The 25,682-nt window shown below is 39.1% G+C and overlaps 1 protein-coding gene across 2 annotated transcripts in view; it reads left to right on the top strand.

Annotated features, from left to right (window-relative positions):
• Window positions 1-25,682, top strand: part of LOC140272433 (interleukin-1 receptor accessory protein-like 1) — a 237,750-nt gene that overhangs the window by 132,461 nt on the left and 79,607 nt on the right. For both annotated transcript variants that reach the window (XM_072368001.1, XM_072367923.1), the window contains exon 6: window positions 10,664-10,738. In XM_072368001.1, coding sequence (XP_072224102.1) covers window positions 10,664-10,738 — 75 coding nt within the window. The remainder of the gene's footprint in view (window positions 1-10,663; window positions 10,739-25,682) is intronic.

The following is a 25,682-nucleotide window of genomic DNA, read 5'->3' as shown; positions in this document are numbered from 1 at the left end:
GTGTTTGATATCCTACCGGCTGCCTGTCATCCTCCATGAAGGCCAGATGGCCTTTATGCCACAGTCAAAAGTCACATGTTCTTACAATTAATGTCCGACACTTAAGGACAACACTCAATCAGGTGTTGGGCAGTCATATAGATTTTTTGATCCTCTCAAGGACCTGTATCCAGCTGTCATCTCTATTTGGCAGCTGGTGACACATAACAGAAGCATGTAGGATAGAGGCTTTTTTTGTGTGTGGGTTTTATGTTTAGAGTTATTACAATTTCAGTAAAGAATTGATTGTAATTAATTTGACTGCTTTTATCAGTAAAAAAAATCTCCCTATTTTACATATACACAGTGACACTCTTGACTTTGACAGCTGAATTAGATATTATTGTTGGACCTCAGCGCTCTCTGTTCAGTTAGCAGACTGAACATGTTAGCTTGCCTCAGAGGATTGACTTTGATCTGTCCGGTTTGGATTTAATTCTAAAATTGATTTGGGTATCTTTTGCTTGTATTCAGAAGTCACTGCAATCAGTGAAGTTGTATGAGCCCAATATCTGAGGTTAAGATGCTTGAAAAGCTCTATGCAGACACTGAGACGGAGCTAGCTGCTGGTGGATGAACAGTAAATCCCTCCAAATTGTAAACCTGCCTACTTGTTAAACTACATTGTCGTCTTCTATCTTCTTTTCACACATCTTAAATATAAGATGTGAAATGAGGATATGCACTGCTAGCTTCACAGACATTGATGCACTAAAGTAACTAAGGATCAATCCATGTTTTTTTCACCATCTGTCTGCAGTCAGCCTATTTTAAAGGTGAAAATATCTGTTTGACTTGAACTTGACACTGTTGAAAGAAAACAACTGTAAACCACTGACTGAAGCTAATTCAATGTCTGAACATTTTCTCACCTTCCTTTGAAAGGATTGTTTGAGATACAGGGCAAGTGGGTTTGACAGGATGGCAATCAGGAAGGAGGCTGTCAGCAAGATGCATGTTGTTGATGAGATGTTAACCCCATATGCCCTCCCTCTTCAACCTCCGTCACTAAGTGTTGGGACTCATGAGCAGTGACCCAAGCTGCCCCAAGCATTAAACACACACACACACACGTTGTTTAAGATGCATCTTAGCATGTTGGTGTTATGCAGCAGCTCTGCTTTCTCCTTGTCATGTCTGCTGTTTCTCTTCTTTTCTATGGCTAACCTTTTCCCCTCTGACTCATCTTCACCTCCTTCCTAAGGGGATAATGCTTTACCGTGCATCCCTGTTCCTCACATTGGCGAGTAAAGATTGGAAAGATTTTTTTTTTAAATTTTTCTACTGATAATAATGTCATCATGAATGATTTTAGCCACGATGCTTCTGTGGTGGAAATCAGATCTCCTGACCACCCGAGGAGTCTAAAACTGTAGTTAGGTTTCTAATGCTCATCCATAATCATCATAAGAAAATGTCAAAGCTCTACCAATGCTTTGACTTCTTAAACCTTGTTGTTACAAGTAGCAGCTGCAGATGCTGCTAAGTACTTACCAAATTTAATATCTTAACTTACATAAATTATACAATCTTAAATTACATTTTCCATTTACTTTGTTCCATTTAAATTTGTTAAACCATTTAAAAGGAAATAAGAACTACTTCATATATCAAATATGTGCTTTCTTTAGCTTAAAGTATTTTGAAAATTGCGTCATCTTTTATTAACTTAATAATTCACAGTAACACGAATTTTGGTCATGGGGTTCCTAAACTTTTGCACACTGTGGTAATAGATAGTGGATACGTGATGCAGGTGGCCTCCGCTCAGGAAACAGATGGTCTCTAATTACCAGGCAGCCTTTTACATGTGTGATCAGACACTCATAATCCATGTATGCATAGCTTTTGTCCAGCAGTGTTAATGTTTACAGCACACTAAAATTTCACTCTGCATCAATTTCAGACATCTCATTACAGCACAAATCTCACTGTGTATGTATCATTGTGAGTAATTATGTGGAGTGTCTTTCTATTTCAAAGCCTTTCACTGGAGAGTCATTCGCTCCAGCTATTCCCAAAGCCTGTACTTATGTGATTTATGTGATTTCCCCTGGATGCGTTGTCCTATCCGGTGAGCCCTCTCATATTCAATTGTTTTGATGGATCTTCTAAAACAACACCTTTCTCAATAAGGAAATAAACCCTTATTATGTTTCGTTCCTGCAAAGTTTGCCATATTGGTCTTTTTCAACAAGTATCCTTGGAGAGTGTTCCAGCGTCATTTCTATAGGGTTAATTTTTATCCTTTGGTTTATTTTATTTTCACTCCTTTTGAAGATAGCAATTTCAGAACAGAGTCTCCCAGAGCATCGAGCTTATTTTCAACAAGCAGCATATTCTTTCAGAATAGATTTATCTCTTGCACCTCAAAAATATCCATCACATCAAGTGGCTGCAACTCAACAAAACTCAGAGGGTCAGATATATTTCAGTGATATGGAAAATGAATGAACAAGACACAATTTGATCCGTGTAGTGGTACTAGGATGACAGGAGGTTGTGAAAAGTTAGATGATGTAGGTAGTAGATTAAGTTAGAAAAATAAAATAAAACATGAATCCATGAGTTGTGAGTAGTTTACAGACTCATGGTAGTAATGTAATGGCTTAATGTAATGTAATCTATATTTTATCCTTAATGTTACTAACAGGGTTTCATCAGCATGTCATAAAGTACTCATCATCCCAACCCATACAGATCTATGGTCAACAGAACAGTCTGACAGGGAGCTAACAGACAGCTATGAGGATGAGGTGGAACGGCAGGTGACAAACAGATCCATCAAGATTTTGTCACAGGGAATTTATTTACAAAGTTGTAACTCCTCCTTGTGTTTCAAATACATGGGCCAGATGTGGCCGTTAACTATGTCTGGGGTCTCTTGCACCGTGCAGCTTTGCAAGAATATTTCAGGACAACATGAAGGGAGCAGTTCAGTGCAGTAATGTAAAACAAACTGTGCTTGCTGCTGTAAAGCACATTCATAAGCACTTCTGAGCTTAAGCCTCAACCGAGGCAGATCCTTCCCTCAAGCAGGATACTCCTGTGGTGTTTGTGTTTGGTTAGTTATTAAGTTGACTGTGTAGTTTGACAGTTTAAGTAGTTTTTATGAGGTCTGGAATAAAATGAAAATGAAAAAAAATACTTATTTTATCTTTAACTGTTTATCCTTAAAAGGAATCTATATTTCATCACTTTTTTAAAAAATCCAGATGAAATATGGGGAAAACTTGATTATTTAATCCATGTTATATTTGAAAAAGTTACTTTTGAACCATTTTTTAAAATATTTCTTCTCTGGTGACCATATTTGTTTAATAAATGTTTTTTCAACAACAAAAAATATCTGTTTATTTGGCCATTTGTGTATATCAAAAGTCTTCAAAGGAAGTTATTGTTTATCTCCTACAGTGGTAAATTAGCTAATTAATCAGATCTGAAAGTGATTTCATTCCTTTGTGTAACATTTAAGATTGTAACATTTAATCATCATACAGAAGCATCACAGGCAGCTGCACATTGCATGAACATGTTTATCTGACAAGTTACACTTTGTGCTCACAGTATTGTTTGCTGAAGGAAATTTCCAGCTCTCACTTTTGCCAGTGGCATTTTCCGAATATTGACCTGTTTATTTGGCCATTAAAAAGAGAGATGCACTATAATACCTTGCAAGAACTTGATGGCTTCTCAGATTTTTTTATGTAATTCCAAATACACCACAGTAAATACAGAGGGTAGTTGTATCTGTTAAGTGTTTATTTCCAGCAGTTTACAAAATCATTGTTCCCTGATTGTGTCCATTTATCTCCTCTGCCCTCAAGAGGGGTTACTTTTCCCAAACTTTTAACAATCTCTGGCAGCTGCTGAGCTGTGCAGGTCCTTTTGGCTCCAATCAAGTTCTGCGACATTCCTGCCAGCTTGTCCAACACCTTAAAGTCCCAGAGTCTTCACTTTAATGGCACCTCTGCTATAATGCGAGCTGGTTCACATCATCGTAATCAAATGTCAAATTTTATTTACAAAAGGGGACATACTGATTTATTTTTGAGGTCAGCCAGCTTTTTATAAAAAGTAACGATTTAGCAATAATGAAATAATTAGAAATATTATAAATTTTAATAAATAAAGTTTTTCACTTGATTTGACCTTCAACTGGCCATTTTCCCATTCACCACCTTAAGTTTGTTATGTCACGAATAAATGAATCATGACAAAAACAGTGAACAACACCAACGTAGGGGAATGAGACATCAGTTTATTTAGAAATCAAAACAACTTCACTCCTGAAAGGAAAAAGGAATGCATGAGGTGGGTCAATCAGCTATTCAGTGGTGCAGGCATGAAAGAGTGAGTGACACATGATGTGTGAGGTGTTAAATGAAAACCAAAGTGCATGGAGTGAAAGAGGAACAGAGTTTCCCTCTCTGAACCCCGCCGCTTTCATGTAAAACAGCAAGGAAGCCATTTTATACACCTGGGCCCAGTGTTCAAACTGTAAAATGACTTGACCGCGCCTACTGGGCACGTGCCACACAAAAGACGAAGACAGAGAGCCAGCCCAGCATCCAATATGGGCGGGGTCGCCACAGTTATGTCAGAATTTCCATTAGAGCTGGCAGCTCTAATGGAGAGGAAGAAGGTAAAACAAAAATAGCTAATTTAGTTAAATATTTCATCAACCCTTTTCTAGTGAGTGACATAATTCTACATTTCAGTGAGGCAGAATTGTTCTCTATTAGTTCAAGGAAACATGAAGGTAGCAGAGTTTTTTATTGCTGTTTTCCCTCATCAATACAGCAGAATATCTGGAACATTAGCATTAGAATTAGATTTCAGCTTTCTCTGAGCCTTTTTAACATTAATGAAGTGCATGATGTGAAGTACATACAAATAAGCTAAAACGATGTTGTTTTAGTTAAGTAAATAGTCAATTGAACAACTAAGCTGAAATACTTCAGCTAAAGTGCCAAGTAGCCTCACAGCACAGGGTCAAGTGCCATCCTACTGCCAGTGAATAGCCTCCAGTTGCTTTCATATTGAAATTGATCAAAACTATACTGTCAATAGTAAAATTATATTCAACATTACCATCAAATGTGTCGCCATAAGAATCTTCAGAGCTATATCTGGCTGAGTCTTTGCTATATCTTAACCTTACGTAGTTTCTCCTCGCTGTACTCGCATGAGACAAAAACAGAACCAGGTGAAGAGACGGAGCTGCCAAGGGAGCCAAGATCGTATAAGCAAGGGGGTGAGAGGGGAATATATCAGGCTGGAAATAGGACTGTGTGTTGCAGGACATCATGTTGCATTACCAACAGCTAGCAGCACTGTATTTTGGGCTTTAGTTAAGTGAGAATCTATTTTCATATATTCAGTAGCTCAAAAGCCCAAGTTAATAGTACTTGCTAATTTTGTCATGAATATTTACTCATACAGTTTAAAACAGAAAACTTAAATATTAATTGCATTCTTTGTTTGTCACAGGTATCTCGTCTGCAAAGGTGACATTAATTAAAATAGTTTTAAACACACACTATTTTGCATTTTATTAATCTGCCATCGTTTCAAGTCATTGATTATTTTTTACCTTTTAACTAAAAACAATCTTCAAAATGAGCAGATTTTCACATCAGTCCAGTTGACAGGATCAAAAACATGAGAGGGTTTCATTTACAAGAGGGCAGACTCTGAGAAGGGGAATATTTCTTTCTCACGTACATGTATAACTAACAAGGTTTGCCTCTCAAGTTTCTCAAAAACTGCTTTCATTTATTTGCTGCAGTGGAAAGATGCACTGTGAGTACACTGCATCTTTTCTTTAATGATCTCAAGCTCACAGACACGCACACACATGTGCTTCTCCTCTTAATCTTATGTCTGCTGAAGTGGTCTTTAATGAGGTGTGAACAGAGGACCACAACCCTCTCCCTCCTCCCTCCTCCTCTCCCACTATTTCATCTTCCCTCCATCTCAGCCCTGAGAGCGACTGAAACAGACAGACAGAGCTACAAAGACAAACAGCGAGTGACACATCGACGGGAGGAGGGAGAAAAGGTGATGATAGAGTTAATGAGAGAGAACGAGGTCTCTTTTTTTCTGTTTCATTACTCTATCCCTCCATCCATCATCATGTGATAATGGCGAGAACAGATCACAGGGCCTGTGAGGGACACTTTAAAGATTTTCTCTAGGGCTCCAACAGACGTCAGGCTTTTCAGCGTTTATGTGCATAGGAATGTGTGTGTGTGATTGTGTCTAATGTGCTACTGCTGTGCATGTTTGTGTGCACGGAGGCAGGTCAGACTGGATGTGCTTTTGGCCCCCCGGCGAGAAGCCTGCCCACTCCCACTCATAATAACCCAACGCAGAAGGATGGTTTATTGTTGAAGACCAGCCAGCTTCACTAATGCTTCTCGAATCTGTGTTTCGGTGTGTAAATGTACGTTTGCCTGCCTTCCAGCTTGGTGGGATCCCACTGACTAACAGCATATCAACCGCATGCCCTTGATTTGGAGGAAGGGCAGTATGTTTATTAGAGTAAAACAGTCTTCTTCTACTTTGTTACCTTTAGTTTAAAAAATGAAACCACTTGCCAAGAATCAACTCCATGTTCTCTGAGCTTGTTAAAAAATGCACCACGATTTTGATTACCTTCCAGGGTTGGGATTTCACCTTCAGCTCATTCTGTGCAACCTGCTAATCAAAACCAGCTTTCACATTACAATTGGCAAGAAGCTCTACAATATATATTTTAATACCTCTCAAGGCATTACTGCTCTTAAATAAACAGAGAAAAATGTCTTCCTCGGCTTTAGTTGCATGTCTCTTTAACTTAGAGTTGGTAATGATAAAACTCTGAAGTGACTTGGGCCGCTCTGGATGTACGGCCCAAGTTGATTATGAGCATCTGGATTATGTGACAATGTTATGACTCACTCTATACGTTTACACAGCATGAGAAAAAAAGGAATTAATGTGTTGGTCCCACCAAAACCAGACACTTGAAATGCAAATAGACATGTTAGTCTGACCTAGAAATTTGGGAAAATGAGCTCCGCTGGACTAACACAGCCAGGTATTATGTTTGGAAGGCTAATTACTCCTTCATGTATACACTCAACTGGACTCAAACTGTCCGACTCACTCTGCAGGTGGTCCGCAGCTCCTGTTCAGTGCACAGCAGCTTGTAACAACAAAGAGTAATCACAAGATATATCAAGCATTTCTTTTCAACCACAGTAAAATCTAACTGTATATTACATCATTGCATACAAAGCTAAATTCCCAATAAAGATCTCATTCAGAGATGTTTCTGTTTCTCTTGTTAGATTGCTTAACATGTCAGAAATTGGGATTAAAAATCAGTCCATTAAGACTACATGTCAACCTATGGACACTATAGGATTTCTGGACTGTAGCTCTGTTCTAATGAAACCCTCCTGTGTATTACCTCAACGTCATGTACAATCATGTCCCCCAGAGAGGGTTAGAAGCTTGATTTCACTGAGCATGTAAAAGTACCGACTGACTTCCTATAGCATAGTGAGCTGTTTGTCCATATTGCCTTCTAGCTCTGACAATCCACATAATTTCCTCAAGACAGTTTCTTTTATATGTATCAGTTATGTGCCTGATGCTAAAGTGAAAAACTTGAGTACCCACTTCAGTTCTTTATCCTTACTTCCCTTCCCTCGTTGGAAAATACAGAATCTATAAAAAATAGAGCAGTTTGACCTTAAAGGAGGCATATTATGCAATTTTTTTCACAAGATGATCAAAATTCCAAAGGCTATAATTAAATGCCTGACATGTTTTCGTCAAAATATCAGAGTTACAAACTACAACACTGCCTTGTTTACAGTTCATTTAAAGCCGCTTTCATAGCACCTTATTTTAGGATTTGGAGTGCACCACTTAACTCCCCTTCTCCATCTGCCGCAGGGCGTCCTGATTGAGATCTGTCCTTCAGCTTTGAGCTGCCATGTAAACATAAATTTGGACTTAAAATGGACACTGACAACACTTTGATAACACTTGAAGCACGTTGTTACTGGATGAAAGCTCACCCTAACCTACACCAAACAGAAAATGCTTGACTTGCAGTTTTGCACTCAGATATTTACATTTCTCTCATCTGCAGTTTGACCAGTGACAGCAGGTACAGGTTGGTAAAATACACAAATGATGATTCACAAGTCAAAAACTCTTCCCTCACATGTAGTCTCCAGCCCTGGGCTTTGTGTTGCTCCATTTCTCCATTTCTCCACAGTTTTTAGATGCTAATGTTAGGAGCAATTGCATAAATGAGCTACTTTACAGGGGTCCCAGTTTCATTTAAAGTTGGATGAGATAAAGATGTTGGAGGCTAAAGTAAAAAAAAAAAAAAAAGGAATTTAATCAACATTATACATGTTTGGCAGACATAGTTTCACCTGTTCCTCTCAATGCTTTCCTTGGCAGTTTTGTATAGGGCACAGTCCACTGTTACGAAGGGAACTGACTCATGAATGGTTGAACGTCTCGTCCCTAACCATGTATTATGCAACATCTGAACTGAACCACATTCATTGATTTCACACCCTTACCATTTCTTTTCTTTTTCTAACTCCCATTTATGAGTTATATTGAGGCAAAAAAGTTACAGGACTGTCTTCAGCTCACGATGGGTGGCATGGGAGCTGACACCTTGCCCACGCCTCCTTTACATTCTGTGATTAAATTAGTGGTACAAAACGAGTACATCAGCCTCTATCAAGAGGTCAAACATAGCTGGAATAAAACGACGAAGCAAAATGGTTAAAGTTAAGGCCATCGTGTAGCAAGACGTAAGGAAACATAAATGCTGTAGAATTTTTGAGCCCTTTCAATATTTTTCTCTGTAGATTCTGACGTGGGATCTGGTTTTTAAGCAGTGTACAGATTTGCATGAAAACATTACCAGATATAGGGAATGTTTTCATCTCTTTAAATAAAATGCTTTTGAAGTTGAGTTATTTAGCCCTTGCATTGGTAACCAGGTTCAGATTGTTTTTGTCAACAGCTTAAATTTCTGCCAGCTGGTCATTCTTATTTCAGAAAGACAAATTAAATCAAATGTAAAGACACATTAATATAAGACTTTTTTTTCTTCTGCTATAATTAAATGAACTTCTGAGTACTTGCTTTGCACATACCAACTGGCCTTGGCAGTGTGCAGTATCTGAATGTTAATACAACCCAATTACCAGGGCTAAATTTCCTGGTATTGTGGGTGCATGTGTTCCTGTTTCCTGTTTTAACAACCCAGTAATCAAAAGTGTAACCTGAGTCACTATCATGCTTTCCTGCCTCCAGGTGCTGCTTGAGGCAGGAAACAACACTTGGCCAATGACATCTACCAAGCTGAGGAGAAGTGCCTAAGATATCCTTTAAAGAGAAATCCCTTACAGTCGTGTCAAATATTTAAGTTAGATTAGATCTTATAGATGTGAGCACTTACCCTAGTTTTAAGACATTTCTGTGTAAAATGGTGTATGATACTACTTTTGTCCCCTTTTATCGATAAAGTTGCCTGAGTCTGAAAAAATAATTCTAAATAAGAGGTGCTTACTCTTGTAAATCAAGAAAATGAAGTGAAACTGGATTGTTTCCATTGTGGGTGTGTCTAACTGTCATCGTTAAGGCAGAATCTTGCCTGTTGCATCTAACAGAACAGTGAAAAAAATCCATTTTAGGAGTTTTGCCATTGCATCACAAAGCTCTCAAACGGAGATTTGCATGTCTTCTTAGGATTCTCAGAATATAAAGAAACAAGATAAAATAAGCTGTTGATATGTAGTTATTAAGGTGTGTTGGCTTGCAGTTATGTTAGTACCACGGCTGTTATGCATCGCAATTGTCGCTCCAGTCAAACCACAACGCATTTGTACTGAAACGAGCCTCATCCCTTGGAGTATTTCCATGCATGCTTAGATCGAAAACCTCTCTGATTCCACTTTGAAGACTAGAACCAATTAGGGAGTCTTTATAATGAGGAGCCTCTAAGTGCATGTCTTTGTTACTCAGCAGCTGTCTAATTGGAGTTTGTGTCGAAGGGAGTTGTGACTAGATGTTGTAATGTAACTATGATCCACTTTTAAATGCTCATTATTATTATCATTATTGTTGTGGTTATTGTCATTATTATTATGGTTATTATTATTTATTCTCGTCATTATTCTGTGCACATTTGAGCAGCTGCATTTTGAGCAGCGCCCACTGCATCTTTGAATGATTATTACCTATAACGCATATTCACAAATGTGTGACACAGCTACTGTATATACATCACAGGATGTGTTGCAGTCTGTGTCAAAGCCACATTAGCATCACTTACACAAAGTGCAAATTGCACAGAAGCAGCAGCTGCTTTGGACTTTGCATTGATGTTTTAAAGCTTTGAATATTATTCTGAGTTGTAATTTATCCCCTGTTATTCTCTCTGTTCACCCTTTAAATATTATATTTCCTTGTATTTGTACCCATTTTTATGCAGCTTTTATTGTGGTCTTTAATGAATAAATCATACTCCTACAGTCCACTGGGGAGAACGGTGGGGAATTTAATGTGCTCTCTCTCTCTGTTTGTCTTTTCACAGCTCCCCTGACAGACAAGCCGCCAAAAATTCTTTTCCCCTCAGAGAGCCAAATGAGCATCATAGAAATGGCAATAGGTAAGACAACGTGTTTCATTCCCCACAGTTTTCGCCTATTTTCTGTCTGTCGATGGAGCGTGTGGTGTCTTATTGTTGGACTGTTCATCACAATGGCATTGCTTCAAACATAGTCAATTGAAGCCAATTCTTCATAAGTCCTGTTCTACTTGTGCCTTTGTTACTTCCTTTCTTGCAATGCATATGTATGAAGTTGTAGGCAAATCATTGTAGAGTAATGTGATAAAAGATAAGGATTTACCACATCTCAATAATCCTTATTTAACCTCGTATGTATATGCCAGGTATGTGTGTGATGCTGTGACGCCGCCACACCAATACACTAAAACTGGAAAAGAAGCCATGGATTCGACTGAAAGTGAATCTGAGTAAAATAATCCAGTTCCATGAGGCCATGAGACGTCTGTCTCTCGCCTGTCAGTCAGTGGGTCTACATGATGAGATTAACTCGATTATAGCTATAGTTGGGTTATGCTCCTTATCTGAGCAAGGGTAATTATCCTTTGTTACATGGCGGTGAATGAATCGAATCACTGGCACAAAGCATGCAATACCACAGTAGATAAGTGGCGCTGTACCCATTTCAGCTATCACTAATAGAGCCACTTCTGGTTGACATCTTCACCACCAACAACAACAAAACTAAGGCATTCGAGAAAGATGGCGAACGAAGAGCAAGGTGAAGCTACGTCCCTCTACATTTGTGATGAGCTGGTTATGGCACAAACGCAATACACACCGACACATTCTCCATCGCGTTGTTTGTTTCTTTCTGACGGCAGCGACAACAACAGTAATATCGTCTCCTTCGACTTCCGGGTGACGATCGCGGGGAAAAAATCTCGAGCTTGCGCAGAACACTCAGATCAAGTTTTCCCGGGGTCTTAATTCAATCGCAAGTAACCCGATCTGATTCGATTTCTTGTCGGATTAAGCTTGTTACATGAGCTGAATAACTCAATCTTATTGTAATTTAGCCATTAATCGGATCCAATTGCTCGCATGTAACCCCACTGTGTTATCAGAGCAGATGTCACTTTTGGTTTACTTTTGTCCAGATAATGTGGGGAGTTTATTAATCTGTTTCTTCTCCAATGCTCTCTAAGAGGGTCTTTTGTTTGTTCAGCTTAGTTAGCACGAAGTTGTTAATGCATCCACCTAGGTTTATTGTGCAGGTCTGTGGAAAGAGGGAATGAGAAAACCTCCCCAAAATGCTTTCATAGGGCTAAGGTTGTTGTAAATTAGATGATCTCGGTCTATTGGTATAGAAATCCCCCATCTGGTCTTTACACACGAACATCCCCCCCAAAGGAATGTTGGAGTCTTCCAAAGGTTTGAGTTTGTATTATATTGAGTTCACTACATCATCATTTATTTTGCTGTAATGTAACAGGATGGTGGTGCAGCAGCTAGAACTGTCGCCTCAAAGCAAGACTATTGTGGGTTCAAGGTTTTTAATTAGTGAATCTAAAAGGACTGTAGGTGTAAGAGTGAGCATGCACAATGATCTGAGGTGGCGAGCAGGCCATATCTGCAACAACACTCCACAGCCACTATATCTAATAGATAGATAACAGGCGGGCATCAGAGACAGTTTTGTTTGTTGTTATTGCCAAATTAAAATTCTGTTCCATATTTACATATCTTTGTATTTTCAAGATAATCTGCACTCATTCTTTCATTACAAGAGCACAGTCGTGTCATTCGAAGCACCGTTTTTATTTGAAACAGAAGCTCAGTACTATTTTTAAGCAAGAATCAGTTCTAATGAGCTCTTTATTTCTGTGCAGTACAGATGAAGTCGTAATTGTTTCAGAGCCAACAATTCGAATAGCCTGTTTCTATCACAGTGCTTACCTCTCTTTGTAAAAGCATCGAAGTTTAATTTTTGTGACTGCATTGCACAGATTTGACTTACAGTCTTTACTGCAAGACTTCCAATAAGGTCTCCCTTCTTTCTTCGTCCTTTTGTGAATGGAGCGTGAGTGTTAATGAGTAGAGATAGAGGGGAAAAAAACTGTAATTTATACATCTGTGTCTGAGATTCAATGCGTATGGAGTCCATGTCTGCATTTTTTTTCTCCTTTTATATTATGGTATGGATACTCTACACTGTATTTACACTCATTATATGTCTTATTATGTTGTATTGTGTGTGCAGCTTGCATTTCCCTGGCTCAGTGCATAGTTTCTTCACATAATTTTCAGATTTATGATGTTAGCAATATGAAAGTGATTACCTCCAATTCTGCCTCAGAGCTGTACTCGTGGTTTGCCTTACCAGCTCTCAATACAAGGGGTGAAAATTCCAGCTTTGTGCCTTATTGGACAGAAGCGCAGCTGTTGGTGGAAAGGAAAATGGGTCATGATGGAGGCTTCCTTTGAAGTAAATTTGTCATGGGCAATGAACACAACTGGCTCACAGAGGTAAAAGGTGGCAATCAGAAAATAGGCGCAAATCATTGTAGCTTTAAACTGATGATGGATAAAAGCTTCTCTGGCTGTTTTCATCTGATTAAGTTTTCATAGTGGATGATGGGGATTTTCAAACTCCATTACCTGATAGCTGTGAGAAAAGGCAATAATGGATAGAAGATATGCTGTACTGTTGTGTTTTTACTTAACGTTTTACTGTGTTTTTGTGTCCTGATTTTCAGACTTTCATTCCCTTTGCTGACTGAATTTCAATATAAACTTTGATGAAAATGAGTAACAAGCCCTTTATTGTTATTCTCCTCTCCACATGTTTGAATATTTTACGAATCAGCTCTGTTTGCATAACGTGTTTGATTCTCTGCCTCTCAAATTCTATGTGGCTTGTGATAGTTTTGGCGACATTTTAATATTCATCCCTCCATTAAAAATATAGAGCTACAAATGGCTTCAGCTGACTATGAATTAGGCAGGTGAGAGGGAGAAGGCAATGGAAAACGGGAAAGCAAATGTGGAGACACACTTTTCAAGCTCTTGTTGTTGAGCTCAAGGGAAGAATAGAGAGAATGGGGGGGGGGGGGGGGGGGGGGGCGGCAATTAATCAGCGCACACTGGCCCTTTCACATTTAGTGTCCTAATGAATGTGGTTCCTCAGTTATAATTGATCAAATTTAAAATGCATAATTAAAACATGTTGTGTAAATGTTCTCCTCAGCCCTTGGTGAATGATCTTTCAACAGCTTTCTCACTGGAACTGATCAGATACAGTTTGAGTCTGTAATTCAGTCTGACACTTCAGTGGCCACTGCCTTCGTTCTGTCGTGTGCACGTGTAAAATAAATGTTCCAGTAGGCCAGTAATGTGTATGATCTGTAAACTATTAACTTTGACAACATGGTCATTCCTTCTTAATGCTTGATTTTTTTTGTGTGTGTGTTTCTTTTTCTTTTTGAATAGATTCAGAGGAAGTTTCTTAGTTTTGATTATCTGTTTTTTTTCAGGCTGTTTCCTGTGCAGCGTTAACATTTTGATTTTAGCCTCACTTGCCCACCTGTACTGACATTTTATTTACAAAAATATACTTACATTAGAAATACTACAGCCTTGGCAGACTGTGACGTTCAGTCTGGGAATACTTAACTTATTAACTTAGCTGTTAATACTTGAGTCCCTTTCAGTCACCTCCCTCTTTGGGATATCACACTTCATCCCGTGGTAGTTGACACTGCTGCAAGTTTTCTGAAATTGAAGCAGACAAAACAAAACTGAGCCTCCTTTCTAAAATCTTCCTGAAGCTACTTTCAAGTTCACAAAGGAATGCTTTGTTTTCAGAAACCACCCAGCTTTTGGATGCCGTTGTACATCATTGAGCTGTGATGCTCGTACATCTCATGGGTTGTTTTGTGTCAGCGTAATTAAATTGTTTGGTGTATTAATCTTCCCCCAAAACCACTTTGTCTTTTACCTCAGTTTCTGATTAACTTTATTTCCCACAATGAAGTTTTTGGGGAGCCCTTGGGGAGTGAGAGTAAATTTGGAGTCTTCTGTCAACAACAAGCAGTAGCTCAACAATAAACTGTGAAAGCAGGAAAGTGTCTAAGGTCAAGGGGGCATCCTTGCTGCCCCTGAAAACGCAACCATTTACTCCAATTTGGACAGTTGTGCAAGGAGAAACTGGCAAGTCTCCATCTTTCCATTTTCCCCGTGTGACTGCATGCATTTTGACTTTGTTGCTCTCTGCGTTGGATAAATGTTTTAGATTCTCTAATAGCACAAAGCTGTGGTTTTCCAGCCCCACTCTTATTTCCTCACTCAACATGCTTTCAACATGCTACTTTATGGCATTAAGGATTCAATGTCACCGTCACTTCCAGATAATAGTAGAACCTAATTGGTCTGCACAGACTCCTAACCTCATTCAACTTCTTTGTATTTATTAGAATGCCAGCGCTGATTTTTATCAGCTGACGTTGGCGTTCAACCTTAAAAAAGTGCTTCTGTCACTGAATGAGGCCCCAGAAACTCTAGAACTGTATTACAATCAATTTATTGTGGTTTGAAAAATAAAATGATCAACAATAAAATGTGTCATAATACCCACATCCTTACCATCGTGCAGCTTTGTGCTAATGGGAGCACAGTTAGTACAGCTTTTGGGTAGCATTACAACTAAATGAGTCATTTAAGACTCATGTATATATGTGCAAACCAACACATTTCTAAGGTAGATTCAGCACACCATTCAAACCACTACAGAGTGATTCAAAAAGCAATCTTTTAATTTTAATCACCTCTCAGAAAGCCCTGTGAAAATCCCTTTGTTTTTCTCAGCTTCCCTATTATAATCTGCCAGTCTGCACAGCTATTAAAGGTTGTACTCCCTCATTTGTTTGGTTGGTGCACAGTGATGTTGTAAATTGGAAACTGGTCCTTGGTCACTCATTGGAGGGACTGAACCATCATTATCTGAAAAGTCTTGAGCCACAGGTCAGCTCGATGGCTTGATATGAGACTCTCATTTCCTCTTATTTGTCATACAGCATCAAGTTTGAAATCGGAACATCTTAAACTCAGAAATTCAGATCCATTTGGATGGTAAACATCCTTTATAGAGACGAAGCAAATGATAAAGTGCACTATTATAGCACACAAAATGTCAACTCTCACCACACTGCTGGAATGCTGTGGAAACTGGAAGCAACAGATGTTCTGAAATGTATAACCTTTGCTTGACTTTATCAATTTATTGCTGTTAATCACCCCATTATCCTCGAGCAGAGTTCTCCCTGTAGCTTTATGGATTTGATCATCTAATAGTGAGATGTTTAGGATCTTCTCTTATTGATCTTGGAACCATTTTCAATATTTAGTGCTGACAGTCTACACACCATGAAACAGCCAGGCACACACATGTAATAGATCATGTTCAAGATAAATATCACGGGTTTAAAAGTTGAAGGGCCAGCAACACATAATAATCACATAAAGTTTTATTGATTTATTTCTTTTTCATTTTTCTTTTTTTTTGTGATATAACCTCACGTGGACGGCAAGGTAGAGAGTCGATTATATAGATGTAAACATGAATCAAATATGTAGAATCCTCTTTTTAACCATCTTTAAGATGATTGTACAATAGATTCACAAACTGGGCTATTTCATTTTTAATGGTGTGGAGGGGCATACTCAGCTAGCTAAAAACTATACATTTCTGTTAGAGACTAAGCAGGAACACATAGCCAAATCAACATGAAAATGCCTGGATGCCCAAAATCCAAAGAGCTTGCCTTAAAATATGTTTAAAATGTATACTTATTATATAAGTGTTGTAGCTTTTTATACGTTCGCTTTAACCCTAGAGGCATGCAGTATACTCTCCAGGCAGGACCACATCACCCTTGCACATCTAGGTCACACTTCTGTGGGATTTTTTTAGCCAGGACTTTCTCTGCAAACCAAAAGACACATTTTTAGTTTACCAATGGAAAAAAAACATTTCACACAGCATAGCCTCTCCCGCACCTATCCCTAATATCACGCACAGTAAGTCTCACGTACCAGCTTTCCCTCTAAATGTCACAGGCTCGGCAGAACGCTCCATTGATGCCAAAAGTTCAGAGGCCCTGGGATCAATATTACATCATTTCTCTCAATTAGGGTATATTTATTCCCCTCAAGTTATTGTACATCTGTGAGTGATCCTATCTGCATTCCTGGCAAGTCTCCAGATGAGCGGAGGCCCTGCAGGGGAGGGGAAGACGGAGATAAAGATGAAGAGAGTGGAGGTAAGAGAATGAGAGAGAAATGAAGGTTGGTGGAGTTTGGGCAAAGAGTCAGAGGAAGGGGGAAAAAGTGAGCAAACTCATTTAAGATTCACAGAGGGGATGAAATATGATGGTGTCTTACCTTGGGTTATTACAGATGAAAGTGGTTACAAGATGGCACACTGTCCCAAATGGTTAATATGCCCCACAGCAGGAAGGTATAAATCGTGACTGTCATATTAGAAAGCAGGGGGCTTGCTAGAGGTGACTGAAAGGGACTCTTGGCAAAACTATGCTCCCATTAGTGTTTTACATAAGTACAGTAATGAGAGGCACAGTCCTAAAGGCTGATCAGCCCGCTGGACCGAAGAAGCCAAATTTTACTGAATAGTCGAGGTAATCCACTAGAGCGTGACCTGACATGTTACTGTGTTCACGTTTCAGGTCATCACTGACCTCAAAAGTCAAGCCACCTTTTCACGTTGGCTCTGCTTCCTGGCAGCAGCAAACCTAAGAGGAAAAATGGCTGCTTCCTTCAGCAGAAAACAGATGAAGAAATAGCTAAGACACTTGAGTATTAAGATAAACTGCCCTCTGTCTGTGCCAGCAAGCCTTTTTACCTTTGGGTAGAACTATTACTCAGAAATTGAGCGTGTTGTTTACAGGAGGTCTGGTTTTTAATGGCCTGTATTACACATGCATGTATATACAGGAGAATGACCTCTATTAAATTTGTATACTTGAGTTGATCAGTGTTTGATTGGCGCAAAACCCCGATAAGGGAGGACACACTGATCATAAACATTTAAAGTGCAATGTAACTAATGCAGATAAAAATAAATCTTGATGAAAACTAGTGTGTGATCTCCTTTCTTTTGACTGCTCATTTGAAACCAGCCCCAGCCCGACACACACACATTTTTATAGCCATTTTTGCAGCGGTATAGACGTGCAGTCATGAATGCATTTCTAATAACTGTGAAGCAGACTGTGGTGGAGTGCTTGGTAACAGGAGCCAACTCTCCCATGATGGTCAAAAGTAATGAATATATCTTTTAGTATTACACAAGTTGTGTAAAAATAGTGAGACTGTTCACACTGGGGATGTATATTTAAAGGGGTAGTTCAGGTTCTTTGAAGTGTTGTCGTATGTGCTACCTATACACTTGGTGTCTTGGCTTTCAAAAGCTGCTTCCCCAGCTCAGAGAAGCAGGCATTGAAGGTCAGTGATGGGTCAAATTTTTTTTGTCATTTTAAGAAAGGTGTACTTAAAATAATCACTGTCATTATATGATATAGGTAGAAAACTGTCACTGCATAATTGCTACAGAGTTTTCCAACAAGCAGCTAAAGCCACCACACTGCTTTCACAAAAACAGTGATTTTACCTTTGTGGTACCACAGATCGTATAAACAAATGGACACAGTGATCGGCCGTTGTTCTGTGATCTGATGGTCAGACGCCATAAGTTTGGCATTTGGCTGTCTTGTCCTTGTCTTTTTTGGTGCCAGAAATGACCATATTTAGGCAATAAAGTGAAGCTGAAGTGCAATGGCTAAATATTTTATGGGTTTATAGATGATACACCTTTACATTAATTTTTGGATTTATCTATACCACATACCGCCTGAAATGTGACATCTGCTGTCTAACTGTTCAAGCTGTCACAGCTGCTGTAGTGGTTTGTGTAGGACTATATGTGTCAGTACAACAAATCCCTGCTCTGTGAGTTTTACTCTGGTGGTTTGGGGCTTGCTTCACAGCATGTTTCAAGAAGCGCTTTTTTTTTTTTTTTTTTTAGAGTTGCCTCAAAATTTTGCTTTTACTTGACCTCTCTCTGACCTCCACCTTCAGTGCTTTTGCAGAAGATATACTGACAGATTGCACTTCATGCAGATTCCATCCAGCTGTTGCTCTGTTGACATATGTGTAAATTAAAACTGAGCTCAAATATTTCCATTTGAAACTCTGTCTTGCACATAAACACTGCCATCTTTCCACCTCAACAGCTTCAATCTTATCTGATTGTCAACTCCATTCAAGCATAATTATTTATACACAAACGCACACACACACACACATATATATATACTAATTCAAACACCTTTTGAGGTGGCTGTTAAGCACAGTGATTTTTACATGTATTAGAATAGCTCTGTTTAATATCAGCACAGCTTTTTTTGTCTTTTTTTTTTGCTTTTCAAAAGCTTTGACTGTTAGTGTGGTAAATGGAGGACATCTTTATCCCCTCTCATGTTAACAGCAAATAATTTCACTTGTAATTTGTTGATCTATTCCCTCTGACAGCTTTTAGAACTAGAGAAGTTACTAACCCCTTTTTTTTCCCACTAAGATTATCTGCCTCTCCTCTAAAATCAGTTCCAATGCAAAACATGCAGCCAAAAAATGCAAATCTTACAAACTTTTTACACACTATTTCCTTGGCGTGTGTGTGTATTGCCTGGATGAACTAATTGCCCTCGCTGTATTTCCAGCCAAACAGGTGGCCATATTGGTTTTCTCCTGGCTGCAGTTATGTGGCTGTGCATCTAGGTTGGACAGAGATGACAGCGTCTCCTTTCCACCCGGAGCGTGACCTTGGTTGGAGGCTCCCCCTGCACTGTCTTTGGTCTCACATTGGCCTTTTGGGCCAACTTTGATTGTGTCTGTGTTCTTGTGTGTGTGAAATAGAAATAGAGAGAGAGCATCCTCTGATGTTTAGCCAGAGAGCTAGAGGGCCAGGATTACAGTGAGGAGGGGAGGGAGATGACAGTGGCTGCAAACTTTGGCAAGTGACACATAAGAACACGCAAGGGTGCAGATACTGCAAATGATGTCACACAAGCACATACGTTTGTATATCTAGGCAAAATATTTCAGGCTGTGTTTTCAAGAAAAGCAGACATCAATGTTCTCCACATTCATACTCACACACACAAAGGTCTTGTGCAGATTTAAACACCCCATGCTGTCTCCTCAGGGGATTTAAATGTGCTGAAGCAATGTGATATGGTCAGATTTGCCTCCCGCCCCACAGATAAAGTATCTGTTTGCTTTGTGTTGTTCCATTGTATCTACAGCTGTGGTCCTCTGTTTTGTCCGTGGGCGGTCATGCTACTGGGAATAAGAATGTGTCAGATAGTGTTGTGGATATTTGTCTCATAACTGCTATGAGTCAGACAACACCTTGTTTTTAGATCTTGGGTAAAGAAGCTATATTTTTTCCTTGAGCAGTGGGAGGGATTATGACACGCTCTGAAAGGCCCTGACCTCTCTGCACACCAGAATAGAGTAGGATAAAATAGAACAGAAATTTATACAACAGTGAACTGCTGTCCTTATAGTGTGTCGTCTCTAAAGCCTCCTGAAAAGAATGTGGAAACATTTCTTAGACTGCTTGGTGTTGTTTAATTCTTGTCCCTTTTCTTGTTTGTCAGTAATTAATTTTTCTAACCACATATTCTGTATTTATTTTCTATCTGTGTCAGGCATCCAAAACAAAAGCAACATGCAGTAATACAGGGTCCAGTGTGAACGATATCAGCCCGTCAAATGGGCAATAATCACGTTACCACTTTCAGGTATGGCAGTTTTCCATAATGGGACACTTTTGTGTTTCCCTTTCCTTTCTCAGTGGCTGCTTGGTTTGTTACAGACATCAGAACTACATGAACATTAAGAAACATGTTTTGGCTTAAACTCTAAATCGTCACTCAACAACAACCAAAGAGACTTTACCTGCTTTTTTTTTTTTAACTCTATCCCAAAATTTTGCGTATGTGAAGTACAAAATACGTGTTCAGTTAATTTTCTAATCAATGTATATCTAAAGAGTGTGGAAAAACAAAGAAATATTTTGTTCAAGTACAACTGGAAGCCCCCCCCTTTTTTTTTTTTTTTGCCAAAAACAATAAATTGCCGGCTGGCAGTCTTTTATATTCACCACATTGTTACAATCCAGAAAATATCCCATTAATACCACATTAGAAAAAAAGAGCAATGTAACTCTGCATCATAGCAGCCATTGTTAGGTGTCCTTTTTTCCCCAGACAAATTGAATGATTTCATACATCAATGTGCAGTTGGGACAAAGCTTATGAGCAGACAGCTCCTCCCCCACGCAGTCTGGATGAGAGTCCAGAGAAGCCCTTGCCAGTGTGAAATTCCAAATTGTCATTTTGCTGTTGAACACATTGCTTTTGGAAGATACCAGCATGTTTTCAACAATGAAACCAAAGTGCCCAGACAGTGTTTTATTGTCGAAAGATTTCCTTTCTTTTACTGCTTCGTGGTGAGAGGAAGCTACAGCCACTGTGCCAGCTGTCTTGGCAACACTCAGGTTTAATCTCTGAGACTCAGGCTAACTATAATATGCAAGCCTCTTTCTTCTGCAGCGAACACACACCAAACTACTCATTCTGCTTACCAACCACAGGCCAAATAAGACATGCTGAGTATCCTTCTATGCACTGACACTATATTGATAGTGTCTGTAATTATGAAATCAACATAGATGAGACACCATTAGTTGCCACATCTGGTAGTTTAATGATTTGAAAAGTCTTCAGCAATACATTTTCAATCAGTTTTTTTCTCTTCTTACTTTATAATTTATGTTAAAATTTTTAAATCTGGGCTGGATTTCCCTTTTATGTTTTTCTTCACATGCATGTGTCCTCAGACTCTTCACTGACAAATCTACTGTAAATGTCAACAAAAAATTGATACACATGTAAAGCCACTTGGAATAATGTGGTTGTGCGTGTCATTCAGATTTGCCAAATAGAAATACTTGGTTAATGTTTGGCTGACGGTAATTGTCATGGCAACAGTCATGTGAGTCTTTGCCCCCCGTGATGAAAAGAATCTGCCAGTGTTCGGTCACTATAAGAGAAACATTTATGATGAATGTGACTCATTTTGGTGGTCAGACCTCTGTTATCACTTTTTAATTTTTCCCTTCTCTCTGTGATGTATGATGAAATATAGTCTGACAAAAAATGACAGAAAAGACAGTTTCATATACAGAAATGGTCCAGATGCAATGCTGTTATTCATGTCTGGTTACTCCAATCGTCTGAGAGGTTCTTTGCATTTGTCATAAGGTCAGTATTTTCATATTACTTTGGAAGCTTTACGTTTATGATCATTTTGACTTGAAATACAGCACAGATGGAGTAAATTTGCTTGATCTTGAACCGTACTAATATAACAGAAAATACTTTTTTGCATTACATTTATGTCTACATATTCACTCCTGATTCTGAGTCAGTTTTAACAATCAACAATTAGGCTACTGTCAGTGGATCAGTCAGGCCTTCCCAGGGAAAATGTATCAGCCCATTTCATGGAAGAAGCAGGTGTTTCCCATACACTCTGCCCACTCTATATTTTGGATGTGTGAAAAAAGAGAACCAACAGCACTAACCTATCAACACCAGGCAGCCTCAGAGCCTCCAGGCTGTGGATGTGGGTGCTGCAAAGTTGCCCCAATATTTGCACATCTTCTTTGGTGTGTATGAAGATGTGTCTCTGATGCACTCTTGTATAAGCTATGCACGCATGTTGTGTGTGGACTGTCCTAGTTTAAAAAACCCAGAGATATTACTCATCAACTACAAAAGCATGAGGTAAAAGGGGAGCGTATGTGGTCATATGTGTGAGTTTAACAGGGAAAGTAAAGCATGCCTGCTTGCCTGTGCCAGTTTATGCTTCTTTCTTAGTGTGTCTGTTTATGTGTGCATTTATGTTAATGTGTGTAAAAGGGGGAAAGAAGCACAGCAAGACTGATTTTGAACCATGGGGTGGTTATGCTAATGCTTTCACAACTGCACCCAGTGCCCTTGTGAGCATGCACACGTAATCCTGCTGCCATTTCAGGTAGTTTATACAGAAGATGCATTCAGCATCCATTCATCATTTCTCTTGTCACAATTGTATATTCAGTGCATGTGTGTGTTGTCCTCACTGTTCTGTCAGGTTTGCAGTCGCACTTTTTGGCACTCCTAACTAGCCACTATGCAGTAGCCGTGGCGTTGTAAGGAGCTGAGGATTTTCCAGCTGACGTTTTTGTCCATAGCATTTTATGTTCTTATGTAGATGCTACACTGTGCTGGACTGGCGGCCTGGCCAGGGTGTACACTGCCTTTCACCCTGTGGCAGCTGGGATATGCTTCATCCACTCAAGATCCTGAACAGGATGAAATAAGTACAAAAAAATGGATAAATAGATCTCGATGCTACATACATGACTAAGAGACTAACAGAGACAATAATTAACATTAATTTCCTCTTGCATTGTTTGTTCAGTTAAAGCTTATAGTTCATTAGTCACCATTAAATACAGTTTACATTACTATCAGGGTTCAGCAGAAAACTCCATTAGATTTCTGCATGCTGGACTTGTTCCAGAGCAGAAAACGGAATAATAGAGCAATACTACTTGTAGCTACGAAACAATATTGATAAACAGTAACACAGTACATCACTTCTGGCATTGTTGGTCGTCATAATGTGAAAATTGTGACAGTCACAATTCACTGTACTTTGTTTTCGTAACATCTGTATTGCCAGCATGGCTTGAAGGGAGCTTATCTGACAGCTGACTGAGAGAAAGCCGGATACACAATAAGTAACGCTTTACTTTTTTGCAATATTCGACTGGATCTGACAGTGGGTTTTGGCTTCTGCTGTATTGATTTCTTTCCCGTCAGAGTAGACATCGTCTGACAGGCTGCCATTATTGTTACCATCTGAACTCGGCCTTTACCAGCTAAAGTTAGCACTCATTTTCTAAAGGAGGTAATGATGTCAGCTAAACGTCAGTTATGCTGGAAGAAAAGGGTTGAAGTTAAAGGAGGAAAGTTTTGCCTGGGTGAAGACATGACTTAATGCACAGGTATCTACTCTGCTTCATACATCAGTACACACCCAGGGTTAGTTTTTGTCCATACGTTCCTGTGAGTAAAAACTTCTACACCACTTTAAGTTCTGTGAGTCATCTGCCCATACGTAAATTGGACACAGGAATATTGATTTCTCAGAGTTTGGCCTTAGGTAAGAGCATCTTCCATTTATAAATACTCAATCAAAAATATGGATTTTGAGCAAAATATTACAAGTGAAGACATATTCATAACATGGCTCTTTGGTGACCTGAAATTTTAAATCTTCTGTTGAAGTAAAACACCCGCTATAAACTAAACTGTCATTCACATGCTGATCATTCCAGTTAGATAATGCCATCAAAGTGCATCCATTTGGAGCTGTGCTGGTTTTTTAGAAACACCAATGCATGTTCACTTCTTGGGTGTTTTGCGTTTGAAGGTGGGTGTGTTTGAGATGATTTGATCACATGGTAGAGCAGCAAAGAAGAGATGGGGAGAATGCTGAGGAGGATAGACGATTGTCACAGCCCAATTTTTATCAACCAAGGGGGTTGGTGACACTTTACAATATGATTGTATTGGTTCAACCCACTTAATGAGTCACATCATTTGCTACACGTTAATGGGCCTGACAGAAATGAAAGCATATTAATGAATGGCTGTTGAATTAAAGACGAGTTCTTGCTGTATATTGACATTATCTTAAGCATAGGGGAAAGAATAAGAGCCATGCCACATATGGCAAAGCATGACGGTGGGTAGTAAAGTTGGAAGGGCTATGTTGGGGGCAAAAGCATGTATAGACTAATGTATGTTTACTCTATACATTCCTGCAATGTATACTGTTGGTCTTACCTTTACAGCCAAACCTTACCTTTACATTCAGGTGAGTGAATATCTCGATAGGGGACTGAATTTGCATCAGGACAGTCCCTGTTTATCATCTTGTCCTCAGGTAGATTATGAATTCTAAATATAGAACTGTTCTTCAAAGTGGGAGAGCCAGCACTGTTTTGACTGACCATCTAGCATAGCTCCCAGACTTGAGTGGTTTGTTCGCCTTTGGGCTATTTTTGGATCCCTTTTTTTCTTTTCTTTTTTTTTCAAATTTAAGTTTTGCTTGTCCTACTTACTGTATTCCCCAATGTGAACTTGAGGCCTTTTTCAGCCTGATCCAGATTTTTCGCCCCTCCTCTTATACTCTCTCTGTCTGCATACTGTTCACTCACTCACTGTCCCACTCTTTTTCCTTCCCTTCTCAGCCATCTGTTCATGCTCGTGGCATCTCCTTCCTTGCCATATTTCCCTCCTCTCATCAACTCTCCCAACATTTTATCCATGCTCCCTCTTATAGCTTTCTTTTTGCTGCTTTGCCCATTACTGTTTCACAACATTAAAGGCTTTGGGATTCCTTTCTCACAGGCATTCATTGGTTGTATTTCACTTTCAGGTAGAATTTGAAGACCACCTTTCTCTGTGTACACATGTGGTGTCAAGCAGTCATTTTCATACCCTTTGGTAACAAAACACAAATTTTGTGTTTTCAGTCTTAATTGTGTTCTTGTCACCTTTTGAACCCAGTACAGTGCTGTGAAACTTTTGTTTACCAGGGATTTGTGTAGTGTGATTACAGACTTCATGATTCAATTAGGCAAAATATATACAAATGCTTGACTTTTTTTCTGTGCATCAGTTTTTCTTTTTAATTTAAAAAGTATCTATGATCCATTTAATTGTTAAAAAATACACCCTTTACTTAAAAGAAAATAATTGGAGGACTGGCCTAGCTTTATAATACATTTAGCTTATTCATGTTACAGGAAATCATGTGGCGATCTTGTTATATTCTAAACAACGTA

This window comes from Leuresthes tenuis, unplaced genomic scaffold (assembly GCF_036924035.1).
Source record: "Leuresthes tenuis unplaced genomic scaffold, fLeuTen1.0.hap1 SCAF_1, whole genome shotgun sequence".
NCBI classification, from domain to species: Eukaryota; Metazoa; Chordata; class Actinopteri; order Atheriniformes; family Atherinopsidae; genus Leuresthes; species Leuresthes tenuis.
The sequence above is the reverse complement of the archived record's forward strand: the minus strand, read 5'-3'. Positions and strand labels throughout refer to the sequence as shown.